The sequence below is a fragment of the Diachasmimorpha longicaudata genome, chromosome 5, assembly GCF_034640455.1.
Source record: "Diachasmimorpha longicaudata isolate KC_UGA_2023 chromosome 5, iyDiaLong2, whole genome shotgun sequence".
Lineage (NCBI taxonomy): Eukaryota > Metazoa > Arthropoda > Insecta > Hymenoptera > Braconidae > Diachasmimorpha > Diachasmimorpha longicaudata.
This window is the reverse complement of record NC_087229.1, coordinates 2504308-2525993: the sequence shown is the minus strand read 5'-3', so window position 1 is coordinate 2525993 and position 21686 is coordinate 2504308. Positions and strand designations below refer to the sequence as shown.

Below are 21686 nucleotides of genomic sequence, written 5' to 3'. Positions count from 1 at the left end.
CTAGTTCGAACCATGAAAAGAACGTAAATGCTCATTAAAATATAGGATTCAATGAAAAGAGTTTAATAAAACTAATGATTTCTCGCACCAAGAATGATGATGAAGTGTTAAATACACATTTTCTATCATGAAAACGAGGACTTGCTTCATCAACAAAATTATAAGTAGATAATAAATTCTACATTAAACATTAAATTTTATTCATTGTTTCTCGCAGAAAATCAATAAATTGATTCACTGAGGGTCATCAATCCCCTTAATCGACCAAATCCATTAAAACCGTCCGTCGGTCATTGAAAAAAATCATCAAAATATTCAATTAAACCAAAGAAATCCCTAAACTACTCAACCCGTCCTAGAACGTCAAAATTCCCTGATGAATGATGATGACGGGTCTAGTCTCCATAACCCAATTATCCTTCCAAATTGATGAGTCCCATTCCCTCCCTACTACCAACTCATTGAATACTTCCCCGGCGCTGTACCAAATTTAAAAGAACAAATTTGCAACAAATTGAGGATTGACTCGACGAAATACCTAGTGTACCTAATGATGGTCACAATCAAAGGGGACAAGAACTTCAGACCGGAAACTGCGGCCAGCTAATTCCACAATATAAAAAGAGGGGCTGAGAGAACTGGTGCTTCTAGCCCCACCCCTCCCTCTCATACCCTCGAGAGTAGAAAAAAAAATATAAAATAAAAATAAATCAATGTAGAGAGGACGACTACTTGACCTTGCAATCCTTCGCTGATATTCCCATTCATTCTCATTATTCAAAAATTGAACTAGAGCTCGAGGAAATCGCATCAATTCTCCATCCCCCTCCCCTCCCCCCCCCTTCCGGATGGTTTACCTCGTAACTGCTGAATTATGCTGTATGCAATGAGGAAAAAAAAAATTGTAAACTAAAACGAAACGATAATATAAAAGAGCGAACATATATAACTCGGCTTCAGTCTCTCCGACCATTAGAGGGGTAGGGTAATAATATTTAATTGCATTTTACGACGTTCCCTGTTGTTGTTAATTGTAATTGCCGTCAACATGGCCGCGGAGTTAGCATATACAGTGTATGATAAGGTGATATTCCATCAGTTTGTCACGCATACCAGTATAAATTCTTCATTGTAATATTTTACGAGCATAACGTGTGCAACCTAAAACTCAATGTTGTAAGCAGGTAAAAATGTTTTTTTTTTCTCTTTTAACAGAGGTTTTTTTTTGTCACATGTAATGTTGTAAATTTATTACAATTCATGCGAAGGATGCGTGTGAATTTTCAATGTTTCGAAAGCTGAAAAAATGACAGAGAAATTGGCGTGAAGTACAATGGTTCATTTATTGTTAAAAAATTGACTTGATTGATTGAATTTTAAATTTCAATTCGAATTCAGGGGTATCTTAAATTATTGAGCTACAGAAGATGGAAATTCTGCAGTAATAATTGATATTTCAATTAAATGTGAATATTTAGGTCCAACAGTAGTGAATTTTCCATCAATCGAAAGCCTATGATTGACTCCTGAATTTTGATACGGTGGTGTTGCATCAGTGGGTCACGAATACCGATATAAATTCATCATTGTAATATTTTATGAGTAGAACGTGTGCAATTAAAAACTCTCATGGAAGCAGGTAAAAATGATTGTTATACTTTCAACAGTTTTTTTCACCTTCCACTATTGTTAATTTATTGCAATTCATGCAAATGATGGCTGTGAATTTTCAATGTTATGAAGCGAAAAATAAATGAGAAGAAAATTACGGTGAAATAAAATAATTCCTTTTGTTGAATATCTCCAATAGGATCTCCAATGGAAATAAAAAAAATCACAAGTTTCGGACTTAATCCAAAATTGAATGAAATTCTTGCACGAAAGTCAATGCAATGCATCGATTTTCAATGCAAATTGGACTCGTCAATCATCTGCCAAATGTTCAAAACTACTCAGCAGTGTTTTAAGCAATTTTATGTGCGCGTGAGGACTTTTTTTTCACTCGAAAGGGATTAGGAATTAAAATTCAGTAGCACATTGGACAATTAGCATCAGGGCGCTTGGACACGGCAGCTCTGGGGGGCTTCCAGTGTTGTTTATTCGTCTCAGTTTCACATTGGGGGGGCGACACACGAGAGAGCGTGACACCGCTGGGTCTAACCGACTATCTTCTTTCGGGCCTTAGCAGTGATCGTGTTAATACATATTTTATGATGTTCCTAGAATTGATTCGATTATGTCCCTTTTTTAATTATCGTGGTTAATGAAAAAAAATTGTGAATATATTTGTTTCATATTGCGGGTGAATACCAATTTTCATCCTCAACTTTATATGATTCAATATCGTTTATGTTTGACGTATAACGACAAGAAAACTAATGGGAGAATTTAATTTAATGCGCCAAGTAATTAATTTAATCCAGATATTTCTTTTAATTTTCGAAACGAATGACAAGAAGAAGGATTTGTTATTCTTCGAAACTATAATGAATGTGAAATAATTAACAGTATTGAATTTAATGCAAAACGATTTTATCGAGTTTTCATCGTTAATAATATAAAGGAAATAAAAAGAAAAATTTGATTTAACGTTCAATTAAAATAATTAATACGATATATCTCTTACAATTTGTATAACTGATAAAAAGCGTGATCATTTGTTATTCATCGAGTTAAAGTATAAATTAAGACTCAACGAAATCAATTCATTCAAGTTTTTATTTTTAAAAATTGAATTGAACTATTCAATTTAATGCAATAAAATACAGAGTGATTCCATGAAATTTTTATTTTTTCAAACAACTTGTGCAACTCAACTTGAATAAAACAAGAAGGATAACTTAGTTTAGTTCTCAGCGAAATTAATTGATTCGACACATTTCTTTTAATATCCGGAACAGATAAAAAACATGAACATTCGTTATTCACTGAATTAAACTCTAATTTAACGCTCAATAGAACTAATTCACTTGATTTTTTTTTTCTCGTTATCGGTAAAAAAATCAAGGCATTTCATTGACATGAAAATTACCATGAATTATTCCTATTGAAAGTATAATTCAATACTAGACGCCAAATATACCTAATGAATAAAAACTAATTAAAACTATTTAATTTCGTGCAATTAACTACAGCGCGATGTTATCGAATTTTCATCGCTAACAACATTTTGCGAAACTCGACTTGAATGAAACGAGAAATACTTTCTTCGCGTGTGTAATACTCTACGACTACCACCGAGTGGTGATATACGCTAATTGCAATTACACCGCGTGTGTGCAACCCTGATACTATGTCCCGTCCACAAGTATATCATCGTACCAGTGTATGACGTATTATAAATCTCCAGCAGGAAGTTGCAAAAAAAAAAATCGACTATGAAGAATTTGAATTTAATTTAACCGAGCCATTGGGAGTAATGCGAGTAATCATTTTCTTATCAATCTCAAACAAAGTGGCAATATACCTTCACGGGGGGGGGGGGGAGGGGGGAGGAAGACGGGAAAGAGAGGGGGGGTGGAGGGGAGGAGTGAAAGGGGTAATGTATGCATTTAGCAATCGCGTAATGATCGACAGATTGAAATTCTATCCATTAAGCAGTTTGGCGCTGCAGCTCGAATACAGAATGATAAATTGTTTGGTGAACCCTCGATCTTGCCCAACGTGTGGTCTTCCGGTGCCGTTTACGAATAAACTCATTATTTATCTTGGTACAGAGAATTTCAATCGATTTTGTATTTGTTCTCGGTATTAAAGATATTGAACAATGAGATAAATTATGAGGGAATTGAAATGTTAAATAAATTTATGTGTTGAAGGAGAACTAAACGGATAAATATGAAATTAGTGATTGTTCATAAATAAAAATAAAAAGAATGTTTAACAGGAAGAAAAGTTTTCTCCGGAAATTCCAGTACAATAATTTTCAGAAAATATAATTCACGGTGTGTAGAATATTCTAGTGATGGTGACCTCGCAAAAAAATTATTTAAACTGTAAAATATTCTCAAAATGTCGTGGAGCAATTTCTAATTTGATTTAATGATCTGTAGACCTTTGTTAATTTATTAATGAACGTTATAATTAGTAACAGGTTGTACCCGATTTCTATGAAGATGGAATAGTTTACAATTGAATATATATATGAAAGCCGGTGGAATTCAGTCGCTCCGGGTCAATTAAGAGTAATTGCTGCTGTCCACCAGAGCCACGCGAACTAATGCGAAAGGGTCCGCTAAATTCCACAGTACCGGCGACGAGGGAACGATTCGATTGGAATACCAATAGGTATTTATATATGTCGAACGTGGAATATCACCTGAATCCTATTTCACATTTTATATATGTTACTTGAAGAGGTAACGTGGAGACACCATCTTTGGATCAAGTTTTTTATATTATTTTTTTTTTTTTTATCTTCGTCATGCAACCATTTTCTTTTTAATCTCACACAGTTGATTCTCGATGGTTGGGAGGCTCCTGTCGTCTGGTTTTCAAACATTTTATATTTATTATTCTCATTTTTATCATTGATTTCTTTCAGTCGACAGTGGCAATTAGTTAATTCCCATGAATCTTTTGGAAATGTTCAAACCACTTTTTCAGAGAGTTGGAAAAATAATTGGGTAAAATATGGTGAGGTATTTTTAAAAAGTGCTTAGGGATGTCGATGTAATGTGTATGGCAATATTTTTTTCATGACGATTCCGTACAAAAAACGATAATTAATTGCTACTGTCGACTGGATGTTTCGGTCCTTAACTATTTAATTGAATTCTTAATGGATTAATTTTATTCTTCGTCTTGATCTGATGGCAAATATAACTTAAATAACTCATTGAAAGACTAAAATAATGGGAGAAAATGTTGCCGAAAGGAGATTGATCTGTCATAAATTACTGTAAAAATTTGTAAAATATTTGAAATCTATCGCAGGAACTAATTTTCGACAAGCCTAATTAGTCACTAATTACAACATTCATTAATAAATTATCAGACGTGTTGAGATTATGAAATTGAATTAGAAGTACTCCAAAGAATTTATTACGTCAAATAAATTAATTTGTGTTTACTTTACCGCAAATATTAATAGTATGTCCGACCATTTTTGAGCAAAGTGGTATTGGTCGACAGGACTGGAGTAAATTATGCACATATATACAATGCAGAAAAAAACCTCAGTGGCAGACTGAGATAATAAATAAATGAGTAAATAATGAGCAATGTAACATATTTGAAAAGTACAATAAATCATAGTTGTGACGAAACTAATCAGTCACTAATTGTAACATTCATAAATAAATTACCAAATGTCTGAAGATCGTTAACCTCTGGCATACCGTATCGATACCATGCACAGACCCATAAAAATATAAATGACTTCTTTTAAAACTGCTTTATTCTAAACCAACGAAAAATTTGCTTATCCAAAAAATAAACAACCGACAAAAAAAATTACTGTAAAATACAGTAGCTTAAGTTGCATAACGATTTCCTAATTTTCCACTGATTACAAATCACCGTGTTCTATAGTTGTATCCAGCGTACAGCGCCGGGAAACAAAAGTGCCTCATCGGGGAAAATTTTAATTAAATGAAAAATTGTCATAGAATAGTTTCGCCAAATTTTTCATTTCAAATAATTTTATCGTCTCCAGATTATCGCACATATTAATAGTGTGTCCGAGCATTTCTGAGCAAAGTGGTCTTGGCCGATAGGACTGGGTAAAATCACGCGTATACAGCAGAGAAGAAATTCGCTGGAAGAATGAAACAGTAAGAGAAAGGGGAAAAAAAAAGAGTAACTCATGTGGAATTAATCACTGAAAAAAAAGGTAAATTTCGGCGAATCCATTAAGCGTCTCCGCCTATATCTCGCGGTCATAAAGTGTTATCGTACATGTATACAGAATTATAGGAAACCGACGAATTGTAGTGGTTAAATGATGATAATTATATGCAGTATTGACATTACATCCGTCGGGATCATTCACAACTCCATAATATAATTTGTAAATATTGACTCAGACTATTATATTTAAATAGGCCGATATTTGAATAGTGATTTACAAGAGTCGAATACCTGTCGAAATTGAGTTTTTATGGGTTTACGGAAATTACTGAATAGAAGATTTACACAATTGGTGAAAGGCTCGGTCAGTGGACTAATGGCTCATTACGATGTGAGCTTTCATCGTCATGTCGTAAATCCTAGAAGAGCCACTCAATGATAAAAATAAAGTTAAAATTCAAGGGTCATATTCGCTTTGAAGTTGACTCTTCTTTCCATGTTCGAGCTACTCAAGTTTTAAAATCTCTCTCTCACCGACCTCTACTCGGTTCATGGACGGCTTATCTACTACGTGGTGGGTCACTTCTGTGAGGTTCGCCACTATAACTACTATCTTAACTGAATTTGGAGTGGAAACCGGGTCTGAATACGAGGGGGCACTCCTCTTCAGGACAAAGACTGGTGGAATTCTTGTAAATAGTGCCACTGGTGGTATTATCGAAATTTTCTTGAATTCCTGGGATGTTTCTGGGATTATTTCATTTTATTTATCGTTATTATGCCTTTTCTCATTTTAAATGGCTAGAAAAATATTGCTATCAGCACAATCGACCTCTTTTATTTTAAATTGATAAAGAATTGTTGTCTGACGATTGAGATTTAATCAAAAATCACTGAATCCTTATTGGAAAATGTCAAAAATAAAATTGGAAATGAGCAAGCCGACGCATATTTACTTTATGATTTAATCAGAGATGAATCAATCACCGATAAACATCACAAAAAATCAAATTGAAAATTTAAAAAATGCAATTTAAACTGTTTTGAGACATAAATAGAATACTACCGCCCCATTAAAAATTAGTCAATAGGAATAAACTTCAAATATAATTTTCAAGAAATTGATAAAAAAAAAATGTTGCATCAAGTTCCAATACAGATTAATACCACCCATCGAATGAATATCCCATTTTTTACATCCCGCTGAGTGAGGTTTAATCAAAACGAATTAACAGTCTATTCCACCGCAACTAATCTCTCCAGATTTTAAATCAACAGTAGATAGAAGGAACTGATGAGGGAATTAATTCAGCGTGAAGAAGCCCCCATACTACCCCACAATCCTTAACACAATAAACTTGATCAGCCTTGGAACATTGACTGTGAGGAATCTTCGCTCACTAATGAAGTAACGAAAGGCGCGGAGTTTACTAAAATGAGTTCAGTGAACTCCGGAAGTCGAGGAAAAATATTTGCACTTGTATAACTCTCAGTTCACTCATTGGAAAATGTCATTACAAGTGAAAATTCATTCCTCCGATTGCGATAGAAATACTCATAAAACCATTGAAAAACATCAGAAAATTACGAAAAATAATCCATTCTGAAGTTATCTAGCAGAACTAACAACTTGGGTTTTTTATTAACCCGAAAAAAAAATAATATAAAATAAAATAAAAATGTCAACATGAAATTCTGTCGTAAATGCGGCTTGAGAAAATGAGAGAACAACGTATATACTGTTCCGTTACAGACAAATGAATATGAAGGCTGGTGGATAATTTTTTTGAGAGAATAAAAATGCGGGTCTCATTGTTTTTTTACACTCGCCCCCCCACCTGTAATTTATTCCGAAGAAGTGTGGTCACCGTAGTTGGTGGAACGTTATTCAGAGCGACAAACTTCTGAAATACTCCACCACCATAAACACACCATTCAGGTGTGATAGAGAGAGAATTTTTCCCGGCAATGTTTGGTGAGGTGTACAAGGGAGAGAGACGATGTTGTGACACCAGCGATAAAGAAAAAAAAAAACTGACTGTTCCGAGAAAATTTAGGAGTCCGTTAGTTTCTACAATCAATAGTTGCATTAGCTTTATTAATGCTGGGTTAGTTTTTGTGAGATTTACTCCGTGAAGATTTAATGCTGATAATTACAGTTGCTGGGTGGTTTACGATCGAAAAGAAAAGTTAATTTATTTTTTCTTCTGGTGGTATTTTTTTTATCAAATAACTGGGAACATTATCTTCCAGAGGAGGCTATTTCAATGGAAACACTCATTTTATTGAATTAACATCATTTATCATTTTTTTTGAGAGAAGAAATTCAATTGTCACGTCACAAATGATTATGAAAGTAAGAGTTACGGATTAGAAATGTCGAATGAGATTGTTCAATCGTAAAAACAAGTAATGATTTTTTTCAAAACCAATTAATGCATCGTAAGAACTACATTTTTTGATAATTATTGTCGTACTATATCTAGACATCGATTGAACGCTTTCCTCTTTCTCATGAAAGCGGTTTTCAAATTTTCTTATTACTCGTTTCACAACTCTTGGGAAAATGTAGAAGTTTCTTAGTTTCTACAATCAATAGTTATACCAACTATAACAATGCTGTGTTAATCGGTGTCGGAAAGTCTAGGGATAAATAAAAATGTTTATTTATCCCACCCCATTGAAAATATGTCCCAGGTTCATTCCACTCAATTCATAATCTCTCATTTGGTCAAACTTTCCATGTCAATTTATGATTATTTTAATGGAGATGTTACAATAGCAAAACGAGGTATATTAATAGAAATCAAAGTCATAAATAATAAATCTAAAATTAAACGATAGAAAAATGTAGAATAAAAGAAATGATAGTATTATCAAACGCTATTATTGAGAAAGTTCCTAATGTTCCAAAAGAAATTTTGAATCAAATCGTTTACTCGAAAAAAAACAATTAATTACTTTCTTTACGATGAATTAATTGATCATAAAAATGACATTGTTTGATAAGTATTGTCACACAATGTCTAGACGTCGATTGATTTCGCTCGCCTCATAAAAATGTTTTTCAATTTTATATTAGTATTTGCCAACAGTCACGACTTCGTTACTTTCTACGAATGAGTTACAGCAACTATATTAATCCTAAATTATTTTTTTTGGAATTCGTTCTTTCAACAATAGTCTACCGACATTAGTCCATTCTAAAAATTGAATCATGTTTTTGTGGTGCATAAATATTTAATAAAAATATTTATCTCAAGAACTGAAATCAATTTTCCTTCTGAAGAAGATTCCAATTATTTGAATTGAGGAATTGCACTTACGAATCATAGATTTTTACACAGATAAATTATGACGAGGAACATACCAGAAACAAAATGGCGGGACTATTATATGCAATAAATAGAAACATTATCAAACATTATTATGAGGAAAGTTCTCAATGTTCTAATGGAAATTGGGAACTAAATCGTTGACTCGAAGAAAATAATTAATTGCTTTCTTTATGATCAATCAATCGATCATAAAATTGTCATTGGAGCTCTAATTAATGTCACACAAAATCTAGATATAGATTCAGTCCTTCCATTGCCCTCATAAAAGTGTTTTTCAATTTTAATCACAGTGTCCCTCCTCCGTGAGAAAGTGATTTCAACATTAAAAAAAAAATTAATGGTCATTAACTAATTGCTATCTTGGCGCCAGAGAAAGTTATGATAAGAATGGGATATATGATAAACGAGGAATAATCAATATCAAATATTTGAAGATTAGACAGAGGTTAATTTTGATGTGTGGAATTTAATGACAATGTTCCAAATGTCTTCGATATTTCAATATAATATCATCAGCTGCTAGATTTTATCATTTATTCTTGTAGATTTGATTTCCACATTGTCTCCATAAAATCACTTCCCAATTTATTAGTCAATTAATATTTATTTTCATGCTGAAGGGCTGTTCACATTCGAAAGATTCAGAATTAAGTATTATCTGTGACTGAGTAATTCTCACCGCAGAATAACACAGCGTGATTCTAGAAATCCAAATAATAAATAAGAAATATATGAAATCGAATGACAATAATTAATTCCATTCACTCAAATCAATTGCAGTGTAAAAGAGAAATGGTTGCATAAAACAAATTAATTCCCAATTAATCCCAATTTCCACAACTCCACGCAGCTTGAATACCAATAATTACCGTACCTGAAGAACAATTATCCAACAAAAACTCGATTTTTTAAATCTTCAGTCCCTATATTTATCAATTCGTTAAAACTGTCTCTATGTAATATTTCGGTATTTAATTTCCGGCATTGGTGAGGGCCAATTAGTTATTTCCTCCCCGGAGCAAGTCTGCGGCCAAGCCGGAAATTGATGAGGAAATAAAAAGCGCGTGCGGCAAAGAGAGGGCTCTTGAAAGTTGGTAAAATGAAAAAAAAAATATACAACCGGAATTCAACAGATGAAGAACACAACAAGTGAATCAATTTCTCAAATCCCTCCACTCGATTCCATGATATTATCGCGGAAAAATAATAAACCTAATAAGAGTTGATATGTATGGGTGAGAGGTGTTGTAAAGCCGCGTAGGTTGGTCCCACATATTCTCCATTCTCCCAAGAAAAATAAAATCCTATGAGAAACCTGTTGTTGTATTTATTGTCTATGAGCTGCAACCGATGTAGCTACAGCTAAAATCATTCATTAAATGCACATAAGCATTTATGATAATTGGACTAAGCAATTCCTCATGAAAAAAATATTAACAAAAAAATCAGTCTGAAAAATATGATTTTTTTTTAAATTCACATCACGTGTGAATTAATGAATAAAATAATATAATTTGTGTTGACATTCTCTGGAGAAACCCCCTAACTTTCCCATAAAAAATCCGTTACAACTCGCCCTAATCCTCATTTAATTACGTGAGTTATTAATGATCCTAGACTGTCCCCCAAAGGATTTTCGTGAGAAAAATGTGGAAAAAATTCATCCACATTACGTTTAACACTCTCATTCGACAGATGACTAATCAGTATTATTTAATTCCAGATAATCTATCAAATTATCAATGTTTGACAACATCTCATTGAACAGTCGTACTGTTTGAAAAATTCTTACTAACAATAAACAAAAAAGATCTTTCTTTATAATGAATAAAATGACATGTGTTGACATTACCCAAAGAAACTCATAACTTTCCCTTATAACTGCCTTTCAAATTTATCCTACTACCGGCTCGTTACGTGAGTTATTAACTTCCTCTAAATGAATGTCAGGAGGATTTGCCGTTTCAACTACACAAAAAACTTTATTTAAAATTTTGCAAAGCCATTTGTGGAATTAGAAAATTGTCCATGTATGAATGATGATTATAAAAAAATTATTCTCCAGTCATTTCCTAAATTTGACTGGATAAGATAGTATCACCAGCGACACAATGATTTCGTCAAAAAAATTTCTCTGAGAATAAACCAAAAAAACATATAACTAAAATATAATTTGTGTTGACATTACCAAAAAAAAATCCCATAACTTTTTCCCGTAAAAAATCCTTGAAAATTCCCCTAATATTCCCGTCTCTAATTACATGAGTTCTTAATTATCCCATGGCTGTATAGGTAGAGTGGGGGTAAATATAACACAGGGTGTACGAAGGTTTCAAGACTGAGGGGCATATGCTGTGTCTGGGCAAACGAGTTAACGAGGTGAACATTTTACGTTTGATATTTATCCGATGGGTCTCCGCCTCGGGACCCGTTTTATTGAGTCATATATCAAAACGTTCGAAGGAAAGTGCGGTGAGAGGGGTGTAGAAATAGGGGAAAGGGGAGAGGGAGGAAAAGAGGAGATCTCAACATCCAAACGCAAAACGACTGTGAGGTCAACTGTATATACTATATAAAGCTCGCCTCAGGACATCGATGATTATTACTTTACATTATTTATACTTCTCTTATTACTCTCTTCATTTCTTTTTTTTTTTTCTTTACAAATATTCAATTTTGAATTTTTCGACCAACGAGAAATATTAAAAACCGTGCCATTAACAAGTTGAATGTGACACGATCCTGGGAAATAAACAACAGACGCACAAAAGACCAAGACACATTGGCGAGGGGCAGAGAGGGATGAGGTGGGGATTTTTTTTAGGCTCGCGCCGTATTTACATCCGATAACGAGGCCGCCAGGAGATATTTACATTTTTAATAGCATAAACCCACAGAGCCGCGTGGCCCGTCTCATTCCACCCTCACCTTTAATACCCGTACCCCACTCTTCTCATCCTGGTTTTTTCCTCAGCACCCATTTATTAGCCCTAATTGATCGAAAGGGGTCTTCCCTTTCTCCTAAATTTCTCCGCTGGGCCCCCAAAACTTCATTAAGAAAAACGAAACGCCAGTCTTATTTATTGCTCATTAATTTTTTTTCCATAATCGTATTCTTTTCTTTTCTTTTCATTTTTTTTTTCATTTTTAATTTAACGTGGTTGTTCTTGTGATTATGCACACGGGATGAGAATAAATTTGTGGTAAGTTATTCTAGGGTGTCAATCAATAAATTAGGCATTGGTTGAGGTTGAGTAATTGGAGAAACACTTTTTATTGGGAAATTATTTTTCACGGGACGTGTAAATCATATTGATAGGTATCTTTGAATATAAGTGATTATCTGATGGATTCAATTTAAGAAAATTGATTTTTTTTTTTCAATGATAAGTGAATGTTAGAATATTAATAGGATAATTACATCTTCAATTTTCAAATGAATCATGAAAATTGAACATTACATTCGATTGATAGGTTGAAATAGATTGAGAAAACAAATTGATGCTGATGAAATTAATTGGTAAAATTATCTTGCAAATTACTTTCCAAAACTGTTCCATAATTTTTCAAATCTCATTGTACGGAAAAATAATTAATGAGTAGTAAAATGTCTTATGAGTGCTCGACGGCAAAATGACCGATGATTTTTCGGCCGTTTTTTTTTCCACCTATCTATAAATTTTGTAAATATTCATTATCTTCCATAATTTCCATTGTTGTGTAACTTCATTAATTGAAATTCCGTTGATTATGCCATGAATAAACTAGTCATCTGATAATATGCGTATGAAATTCTAATAAATTAGTCCTTGTTAATTATTTTTCAACAACAAGTAATATTTTATTCAAAAAATTGAAATTGAATATTTAAATATTAAAATTTTGATAACACATTGAATTTTCAAATTAATCACTAAAATTGAATATTATATTCAACATTGATATCTCTCAGCGAATTATCTAAGGAAATAATTTAAAATTCAAATCAATAAATTCCAACAAACCAATGAAATTTTACAACGGAAAATTTGACAAATTAATTTTTCAACAATGCACCGATGATTCGCTAAAATCCCCACAACTCATACACACGCTCTCATAATATATTCATGACACTGTGCCCTCAACGCATGGATCCAGTTAATTGGATGGAGTGTTTGTACTCGCAATTAGCGATTAGCAATTACTTCCTCAAAATGGAAGCGTTCGGCTGTCTCGCACCGACGGAGCGATTAATGGGCCAATTGGCTAATACCGTCGTCACGCAAGAATACCAACCCAAGGGTTTTACAACGTTGTGTTTATGGCCTATTGTATAAACCACCCGTACATCAAACATTTTTTTTTTTTTTTTAATTCAGTTTTGTGCGATCACAAGGGATCCCTTGACGCTTCTGCTCGATCATTTGCGTGATAATCAACACGACAGTTCGAAATGATCCAATAAAAATGAGAAAACATGATACCTAAGGAACTCGAAGCAATAATTTCTGAGAAATAATTCAAAGCCTCATTTGTGCTTAGTTAAATCGTCTTAATGATTATCAGCTACCAACATGACATTTCGAAATGATACTATAAAAATGACAACACGTGATTCCTAATGGAGCAACAACTATTTCACGGAAGTCATTCAAAGACTCATTTGACTCAACAATTTTATTCATCTTCATTCCGCACTTGTGCTTTATTAGAATGGGGGGAGGGATATGGCCTGAGTGAAGTGGTGACGAGGGGGTGGATAAAGTAGTGAGGAGGAGGAGGAGGAGGAGGGGAGGGGGGCAGATGTCGAATTGAACAGGGGAAAAAAATCCCTCGCAAAGAGTAAAAGAAAATTGTTTTAGTGGCCGTAAGGAGGAGGAGTGCTTGGTGAGCGCTAATAAAACACAATTAGCGGCTCTCGGGTCAACCAATCAGGGACTTGGAGGCGCGTATAACGCACGCGTAAAAGCCCCCTCCAGGCGAGATTATTTATGATCTGGTCTTGCCACGTATTATTGGTGAGCCGATCATTCGCTACGTCCATCCTTTAATTTTTTTTAACCATGCATTTCTCTCGTTTTTTTAGTGCAATTAGTATCATCCAGCGTGATTTAAAAAAAAAAAAGCCAATGCTATTCCTGATTAAACGAGGGGAATATGTTGGGGGAATGAGAAGTGATGGCTGCTGGTAATGAGGAAATTTTGTTAATTAAGGAAAATATTCTCGAGAGTTGAGAAAATAGTCGATATTAGGGGGAGAATCAAGAAGATTTAAGTGAGTTTTTTTAGTCATGAATTTGAGAAATGAGTTGCGTGAGAAAACTTGAATAAATTTAGGTCGATTGCATTTTGAAATATTACCATTTTTAAAACATTCTCTATTTCTGAATGAATAATTAAATCTGTTTAAACTGATAGGAATGTGCAAATTCTTTTGCGGTCGAAATAAATTGTTATTTGACCGTTATACTCCTTAAGGTTATTCTTAATCTTATTTTTTCCTAAATGTTTACCTTGTCATCGATTATTAGTAGGAAAAATAGTACATTACGCATCAAGTGCGATGAAGATTTTGTGATGAATGTAAGGGTGGGAAAACGAGCCGTAGAGAAGTGTGTTATTGGTCATTTACGCAGTTCGTGATGTGAAATTTTGTACGAAACACGCGCGGTATAGATTTTTTGACTCTGGTGATTATAAAATTTGCCTGCGGCTCGATTTTCAACCTTCATACTCGTCAGAATATTTTTATCACTCTCGTTGCATGATGTACTATTGTCAAATAATTTTTTCGCGCCTAAAAATGGCAAACGTGGCTACAACGAGTTTACCTATTTTTAACAATTTTTCACAATTAATTACGATTGATTTATCAGTAGATTTTTTTATTTAGCAAAAAAACTCCATTATGAGCTCAGATAGTAATGGGTTTTTGAAATGGAATCGATATATTATTATTGTTATCATTGGATTTTGGTTGTCAGTGAGAATCTATTCGGTTTCTCCAAATGTAGGTCTGTTAGTAGTTAACGAATCTCGTTAGGAATAAATTAATCATTCTATCAGTGCAAAAGATCTTTCAAATTATTTCTTCCATTTCACCCCAACTAATGCGAACGACTATTCTTCGTATGCATAACGATTTAAAAAGAAATAGTTCCCCTTAAGGGATGCATTCTTACCCCAGGCCATCGATAGCATGTTAAAATGCTGGAATAAATAAATAAATACAGAAATGCATACATTATGAACGTGGTTTGCAACAATACCTCTGTGAAAAGCCCCTGAATCAATAACTCGCTAATTATCCTCGAGCAAACCGTCAATTATCCTTAAGACCATGGCGCGATAAGCCCCCCCAGCCCCCCTGCCCCTCCAAAAAACGTTGGAATGAAATTTTCCCTATCACCGTTAGCATTCCCACACCGTTTACCTTATCACTCAGTGTGGTTAAATGGTAATTCGCGTATTTATTTCCACTTGAAAAGTAAAGTAATACAGGTTATCGCGTACATGCGAAACGATATACCTCAAAACTTAAACATATATCTGTATCCTTTTGTCGGTGTGTGGCACCCCTGAAATACACATTGATACACACTCGCGTGACTTCGACAATTGGCCTCTTCAATAACTTATTTTAGAAAACCCCTGACCCTCCCAACCTCTCAGGTATTTAGACTATCGGGATTACGCGAAAAAAAAAATGAGTATAAATTATGACTTTGATAATGATTATCGTTTCAATAACTCCTTCAAGAATTTTTTTTTCCATTTTTCATGAAATTCCGAGGTAACTCAAGAATTGTTGATAGATAATGCCTCTTTTTATCGGCATTTTTCGCATATTTAGCAGTGAAAAAAAAATTTTTTTTTCAATTGCTCAATGGAACAATTTAATCATGCAAAAGGTGATGGAGTTTACTCACCATAGGTGCGATTACTCTCATCATTACCAGGCAATTCAGCATCCTCGACATCCACGAGACTGCGTATGCTGAAGACACTCTTAGCCACTCGATGATTGGCCGTTGTCTTCTGAACAATGTGATCAGCAGCGCCGGCATCCGGCGGGCGTCGGGTTGTCGTGCTGAGGTCCATCTGATTATCCACTGATGGATTATTACTGTGACCGATCCTATTATAAAAAGGAGACCCGTGTACAGATCGATATCGATATTTCTCGAAGAAATATCTCGAAAATGCGTAAGCGTAAGACAGAAACCGAAGCGACATCTGTCGATTATATTAGTCGCACATTGGGCTGGAACAAATGAACCGGTAAAAACCATCACATTTGGCAACGTGTTTGAGTGTTTTTATCCTATTATAAAAAGGAGATAATTTATAATCGTGAAACATCATGACATCTCCACCTATTAAATATACGACCAACAGAGCCATTGATCATTTCAATGTTGCAGCTACACTCATGTAAGTATTCCTATTATTATTTTTAAAAAATGAACATATTTCAAAAATTTATTATGCATTCAATCATCATAACCTATCATTGACACGTGTTCGGAGAGTAATTTCATTTTTTTTTTCTTAGGAAAATCATCGGCTACGTCGACTGCATTGAAGGCCTGAGAGAGTTGCCAAAGTCTCCATCTAAGTGGATTTACAAGTGCATTTTAAATAACAATGATGGCAGAAGGGTTCGCATACTTTGCTCGGGGGATGATGCTCTCAAATACAAGGATGAGATCAAGATGTATCAGGTACAGGTGATTTCCATTCAAAAAGAAAAAAAGTGAAATTGTCACATATAATACCACAAGAGTGGTAGGGAACCTAGAGGGAAATACTCGATAATGTTGAAGCTCGAGTGGTATTCAGGAGATTATTTTTCCTATCCAAATTTCGGCAAAGAGAATTGTGCCATGAAATGAAGAGAGGTTTATTTGGTTAAGTTATCGTTTGTTTTTTTTATATATAGCCTACCCGCAGAATTATGAAAAAATTATCGCATATAATACCACAAGAGCTCCGAAATTATCGAATATTTCCCGATAGGTTCGTTGCAAACAAATGAACGTAAGAACGTACGTTATTTATTTGTAGGGAACCTTGAGGGAAAAAAAATATCAACGAATAAATAACATAAATGCCCAGTTCAGTTTTCTAGGTCAGTTTTCTGTTTTGGAAACAAAATGAATATCTATATGAATATCTATGCGAATATCTGTATGAATATCTATGAGAATATATGAAAAATTTGAAATTTTACTTTTTAGATAATAAAAATCACTGGAGGGATTATTAAAGCGGCCAATCCACAGTATCGGCGATCAACGGACACTGTGAGCGACAAAGAATTTCAATTTGCACGTAGGAGCACTTTCGACATCTTTGGCACATTTAACATTACGAATGGAGCTGACAATGGAAGGTCGAAGGTCATCTCATATAAAAAATTGAGATGGAGAAAGTTTGTGCTGCTCGCGGGCCAGTCCAGATCACTGGATGGCTCAAAGAGCCATTCAGAAGCATTACCATGGTAAGTGGTTCGAGTTATGGATCTGGCATGTTTTGTACAAGGGTTCATCGCATGACCATTCATGTGGTAACATACATCCCGAGAGAAGATTTGATCGAGGGAATCAAAATGACCATTAAAGGTCGAGTTGATTGTCGTGGGGATGGTTTTGTTCTGAATATTAACAGCATGGATGACATTGCAGTCCTGACTGAGGATGTAGCCCTCAATGAAGATGAGTTGGATGATGCTGTCGAAGCACCTCCTCTCATTCTCAAACGAGGGGCAGCTGAATCTGCATCTGGAGAGGCGATGGACGTCGCGAATAAGGTACTTTTTTTTATTAATGGTTATGGTTATCCAAATTTAATTACTTTTAATTTTTCACTATTCTCCCTTCAATGCAAGAGAATATTGCAATATTTTCATCTAATGTTGGCTTAGTTTCAAGCAGAATTCAGTATAATATTTTCATTAGAACATTAATAAAAAAAATTTTCTATGGAAATATAAATGAAAATGCATTGAATCATTCATTAAACAGTTATTAAGAACAGATAATCTTTTTTGTTTCAGAAACTGAAAGCTGAATAGCTTTAATGACGGGCTATTTACTCTGGAAGTTCAATTGCAAAATTGAAAATTTTTTCTATAACAAGTTCTAAACTGTTATTTTTTCACACAAAAATTGAGTTCTATAACAAGTTTAACACTGTTATTTTTTTACGCAAAAATTGAATTCTATAACAAGTTTAATACTGTTATTTTTTTACACAAAAATGAAACATTGACAAGCTTGAGCTCTTTAAGAATCTGATTTTTTACTTTTAAAGACTGCCAACTTCATAGCAGTAACGTTAATACTCATTTAGCTTTAACAACCAAAACAGATGGAATTATAATAATCTATTCATGAACATTAGTATTTATTCAGAATTTATTTCAATATATGGCCCTGTTTTTGAAGAAAAAGTATTACTAAACATTTGTATTTTTTATATATAACAGAGAAAACTGAAGACTAATTAATTTTATGATTAAAGTAGATAAAGCTCTCCGGAATCACAGATAAGTGATACAAAGGATGTATTCATGTTAATGTTTGTTCATAGTTCTTAACATATGTTGTAATGTCAATTATAATTGTTGGAACATTATTTTTGTTTTCATTTCAAAATCCGTCCCACTCCTGTAAATGTTTATTGAACGCAAGTGGCATAGGTTTGGAGTTAATGGTTTCATTAATAAAAATTTAAAACGCGATTTTTTTGCAGACATTCAGTTTGAACCTTCCCTACGGTTGTAAGTCGCAGGTATACACCTTAGTGCGGCAACAATGTCTCCTGCACTACTACTCACGAAAAAAAATTCGCAAGCAGCGATGTTCTTGGTTATGTGAAGGGAATAAATAATCTCAATCGCATAATTTGATGTTCACAAATAATTAGAAAATCTTTAATTATTAGATTAGATTATTATGAGACTAAGAACGCCCTCTTCCTGACTTGACTGATTGCTGTCGCTATTATAGCTAAATCTCGAATTTGCGGAAATGTTCTCGATTCTGTATACCGTATGCTGCCTCGCACTGTATAGTATATGCAATCTTAGAGCAATCGAAATATATTAAGATTTTCCCAATTGTCTTTTTCCATGAGTTTTAATTTTAACTTCGAAGATAGAATAAGAGCATTCATTTTCTAGAGTTTTCAATTCTTATGATTTGGAAAAGATGGCGCGTGCGTAGCACGCGCGGACGATCTCGTATTACCAAAAAACTCGACTGATGTACCACTGATAAGTGTCAAACATGAATTGTCTCGACTCATGACACCAGATTGCACGTATTTTTCGCGATAATCAATTTATCATTCCTCATACACACATTTTTCGACATTTCGATCATTGTTTCATTATTTCACAACTCGTTTGCGAGGTTATTTTTTTTTTCCCGCTCAACACTGGTGGGCAGACGCAACGGGCCGTGGCGACGCGCGACAGTGACTCGAGAAAAAAAAAATAGGGAATGAAAATATTGATAACGTCAATCCACTTGCCTTCGGGGACTAATTAGATTCACCGTGTTTCGTTAATTACGAGCTGGGGAAGTCTCGAGCAGACATGTTGAGCCGCTTTTTTTTTCCTCTTCAATTTTGTTGGCAATCGAAATGATTTGTCAACAGCACACATAAATTCCTTCACTCATAGCGTCTCCCACCGCCATTAATCCACAAATCACCACAAATTACTCATTAAGAATGGCTTGTCGAGCGTTATCGCAAGTTGCTAAAGGCCACGCAGAACACGTTTAACCACGGATTTTCCATAAAACAATGGAATCGACGCCGGTTATTTTGTCGTTTGCCCGCGCGTCCGGCTACCACTCATCACTGAGCCAGAAGGATGACTAGAGTGACTGCGGGAGTCGGATTAGCAAAGACCACTGGTGTCAACACAAGCGCGGGGGGGTCAACCGGGGACGCAAACAAAACACGGGGGAATGGAACAGAATTGGACTGTAATTGTTTTGGATAATGGTTGAAGGACTGAATCACTTTTGTGTATTTTTATTCAGTCGGAAATCGACGGTCGTGGTCATGTGCGCAAGAGAAATTTTTAGAAACGATTGAATTGCGTATGGTGTCGATGAAGACCGGCTCGACAGATTGTGCACGGGCTCTCACCGGCTGGCGGTTTACCTGACGACTCGCGAGTCTCCGTGAGTTGGACAACTACCGCGGTGAGGTTAAGCGAGTCAATGTTGGCGGTATAACGAGAGAAGGGAAGGTACCTTTCCCTCCTTACCAACGCCCCCATTTTACAAAATGGCGGTGCAGTAAACGCCCACTGTTGAGTTGAAGGGGATTGTGATGCGGCTTTTGTCATCTGGTGTCGTACAATTTCGAGGGGGATGAAGAGCCAAGGGTGCTGGAAGTGGTGAGTGATTATTATATTCCTTTGGGGGGTAATGATGAGGAGAGTAGCATGGAATCGTTCCGGGGTTTCTTTGTGCTAGAGTGATGATTGAGGGTATCGACCTTGGGGCGTTCTTCTACAGTATTTTTGAGGATTTCCTAAGGGCTTGAGAGGTTTCTGGATACGATTGAGACTTTTTTGTGGTAACGACTGATTAGGAATTGAGTAGTCAATAGTAAATTATTGCGCTAGATGCGAAGGTAGTCGGGTTGAGACAAACTAACCAATTTTGGGTGAGAATGATGTGGCAAAATCTGCCATGAACAATAGAATTTTCTTTTGTTGTCCATGTTGGTACAGTATATTGAAGTTACTGATGTTGAAGGGTCATCTCTTGAAATTTTTTAGGGCTTTTGGAGAGGATGAGTAAGGTGGGGGCATACTGATTGACACGGGGAGGTATTTGTTGGTGAAAATTAATTAACTGCGTTGAGTTATTTATTTGTAAGTTATTCAGGTATGAGGTTTTTTGTACGGATTTTGTTGAGTCGCAGTCGACCGTCTCTGGAACTTATTGCATTGGGTTTTTCCGGTTGATTTTGAGATTGATGTGAGTGTAGATAGGGTGGAAAGGGAATTAATCTGACAAAAATTGTGATCACAAAGGATTTTTTGGTTAGGCCATTGCTTCTGGAAACATTATGGAGGATTTTCCATTGAGGAGTTGGAAAAGAATGTGATAGCGATAGGGCATGTTTGAACGTAATTCCTGAATTATCTAAGACATTATTTGCTTCTCGATTATCCAGAAAATCATTTGGATTAGTCAATTTTTTTGGCCTCAAATTATTGAAAATTTCATCTGCAATGAAAAGTTTAATTATTAATAACCAAGATTATCGACCTTTCAAGATAATTTATTAGATTTCCCAACAATTTCATGATAGTGATGACGTTAAGGAGAGTCTGGTTGTCATGTGAAACGACTGAGAATTTATTGAAATTTATTTACGAAAGACATAAAAAATATCTCTTGAAAATTATACGACCTTCCTTGGAATTTCTTTACAATTAAATTAAACACCAAGATATGAAGTTATAGCAGATTTAATGAGTGAATAATTGAGGTGATTGAACTTGTGGGGTCGTTCCTTGTATTTTTTTTATAACTGATGTAC

General features: G+C 34.7%; 2 protein-coding genes across 4 annotated transcripts in view; one reads left to right on the top strand and one right to left on the bottom strand.

Moving 5' to 3' along the window:
* Window positions 1-20551, bottom strand: part of LOC135162829 (homeobox protein aristaless-like) — a 58512-nt gene extending 37961 nt beyond the window's left edge. The window contains exons 1-2 of one of the 2 annotated variants that reach the window (XM_064121718.1): window positions 19359-20551; window positions 16040-16247 (exon numbers count right to left, since the gene is read on the bottom strand). In XM_064121718.1, coding sequence (XP_063977788.1) covers window positions 16040-16247; window positions 19359-19421 — 271 coding nt within the window. In that variant the 5' untranslated portion in view covers window positions 19422-20551. Of the gene's footprint in view, window positions 1-16039; window positions 16347-19358 lie in introns of those variants that run through there. The other variant, XM_064121717.1, reaches the window with a different exon arrangement.
* On the top strand, window positions 16405-19251 carry LOC135162832 (uncharacterized). 2 transcript variants are annotated; one of them, XM_064121722.1, is made up of 5 exons: window positions 16405-16544; window positions 16666-16834; window positions 17351-17613; window positions 17798-17922; window positions 18169-19251. In XM_064121722.1, the coding sequence occupies exons 1-4, from the start codon at window positions 16474-16476 to the stop codon at window positions 17805-17807; spliced, it is 513 nt and encodes a 170-aa protein (XP_063977792.1). In that variant the 5' UTR covers window positions 16405-16473; the 3' UTR covers window positions 17808-17922; window positions 18169-19251. The 2 variants fall into 2 exon arrangements, with proteins under 2 accessions (XP_063977792.1, XP_063977793.1); XM_064121723.1 differs by lacking the exons at window positions 17798-17922; window positions 18169-19251 and adding an exon at window positions 17178-17241 and having other exon boundaries at window positions 17351-17488.
* Window positions 20552-21686: the final 1135 nt, after the last annotated feature.

Bases quoted from the DNA above. Each gene is read 5' to 3' on its own strand.
- LOC135162832 (XM_064121722.1), top strand. From the start codon at position 16,474: ATGACATCTCCACCTATTAAATATACGACCAACAGAGCCATTGATCAT. The intron at 16,545-16,665 runs GTAAGTATTCCT...TTTTTTTCTTAG, and splicing joins AATGTTGCAGCTACACTCAT to GAAAATCATCGGCTACGTCG. The intron at 16,835-17,350 runs GTACAGGTGATT...TTTACTTTTTAG, and splicing joins ATGAGATCAAGATGTATCAG to ATAATAAAAATCACTGGAGG.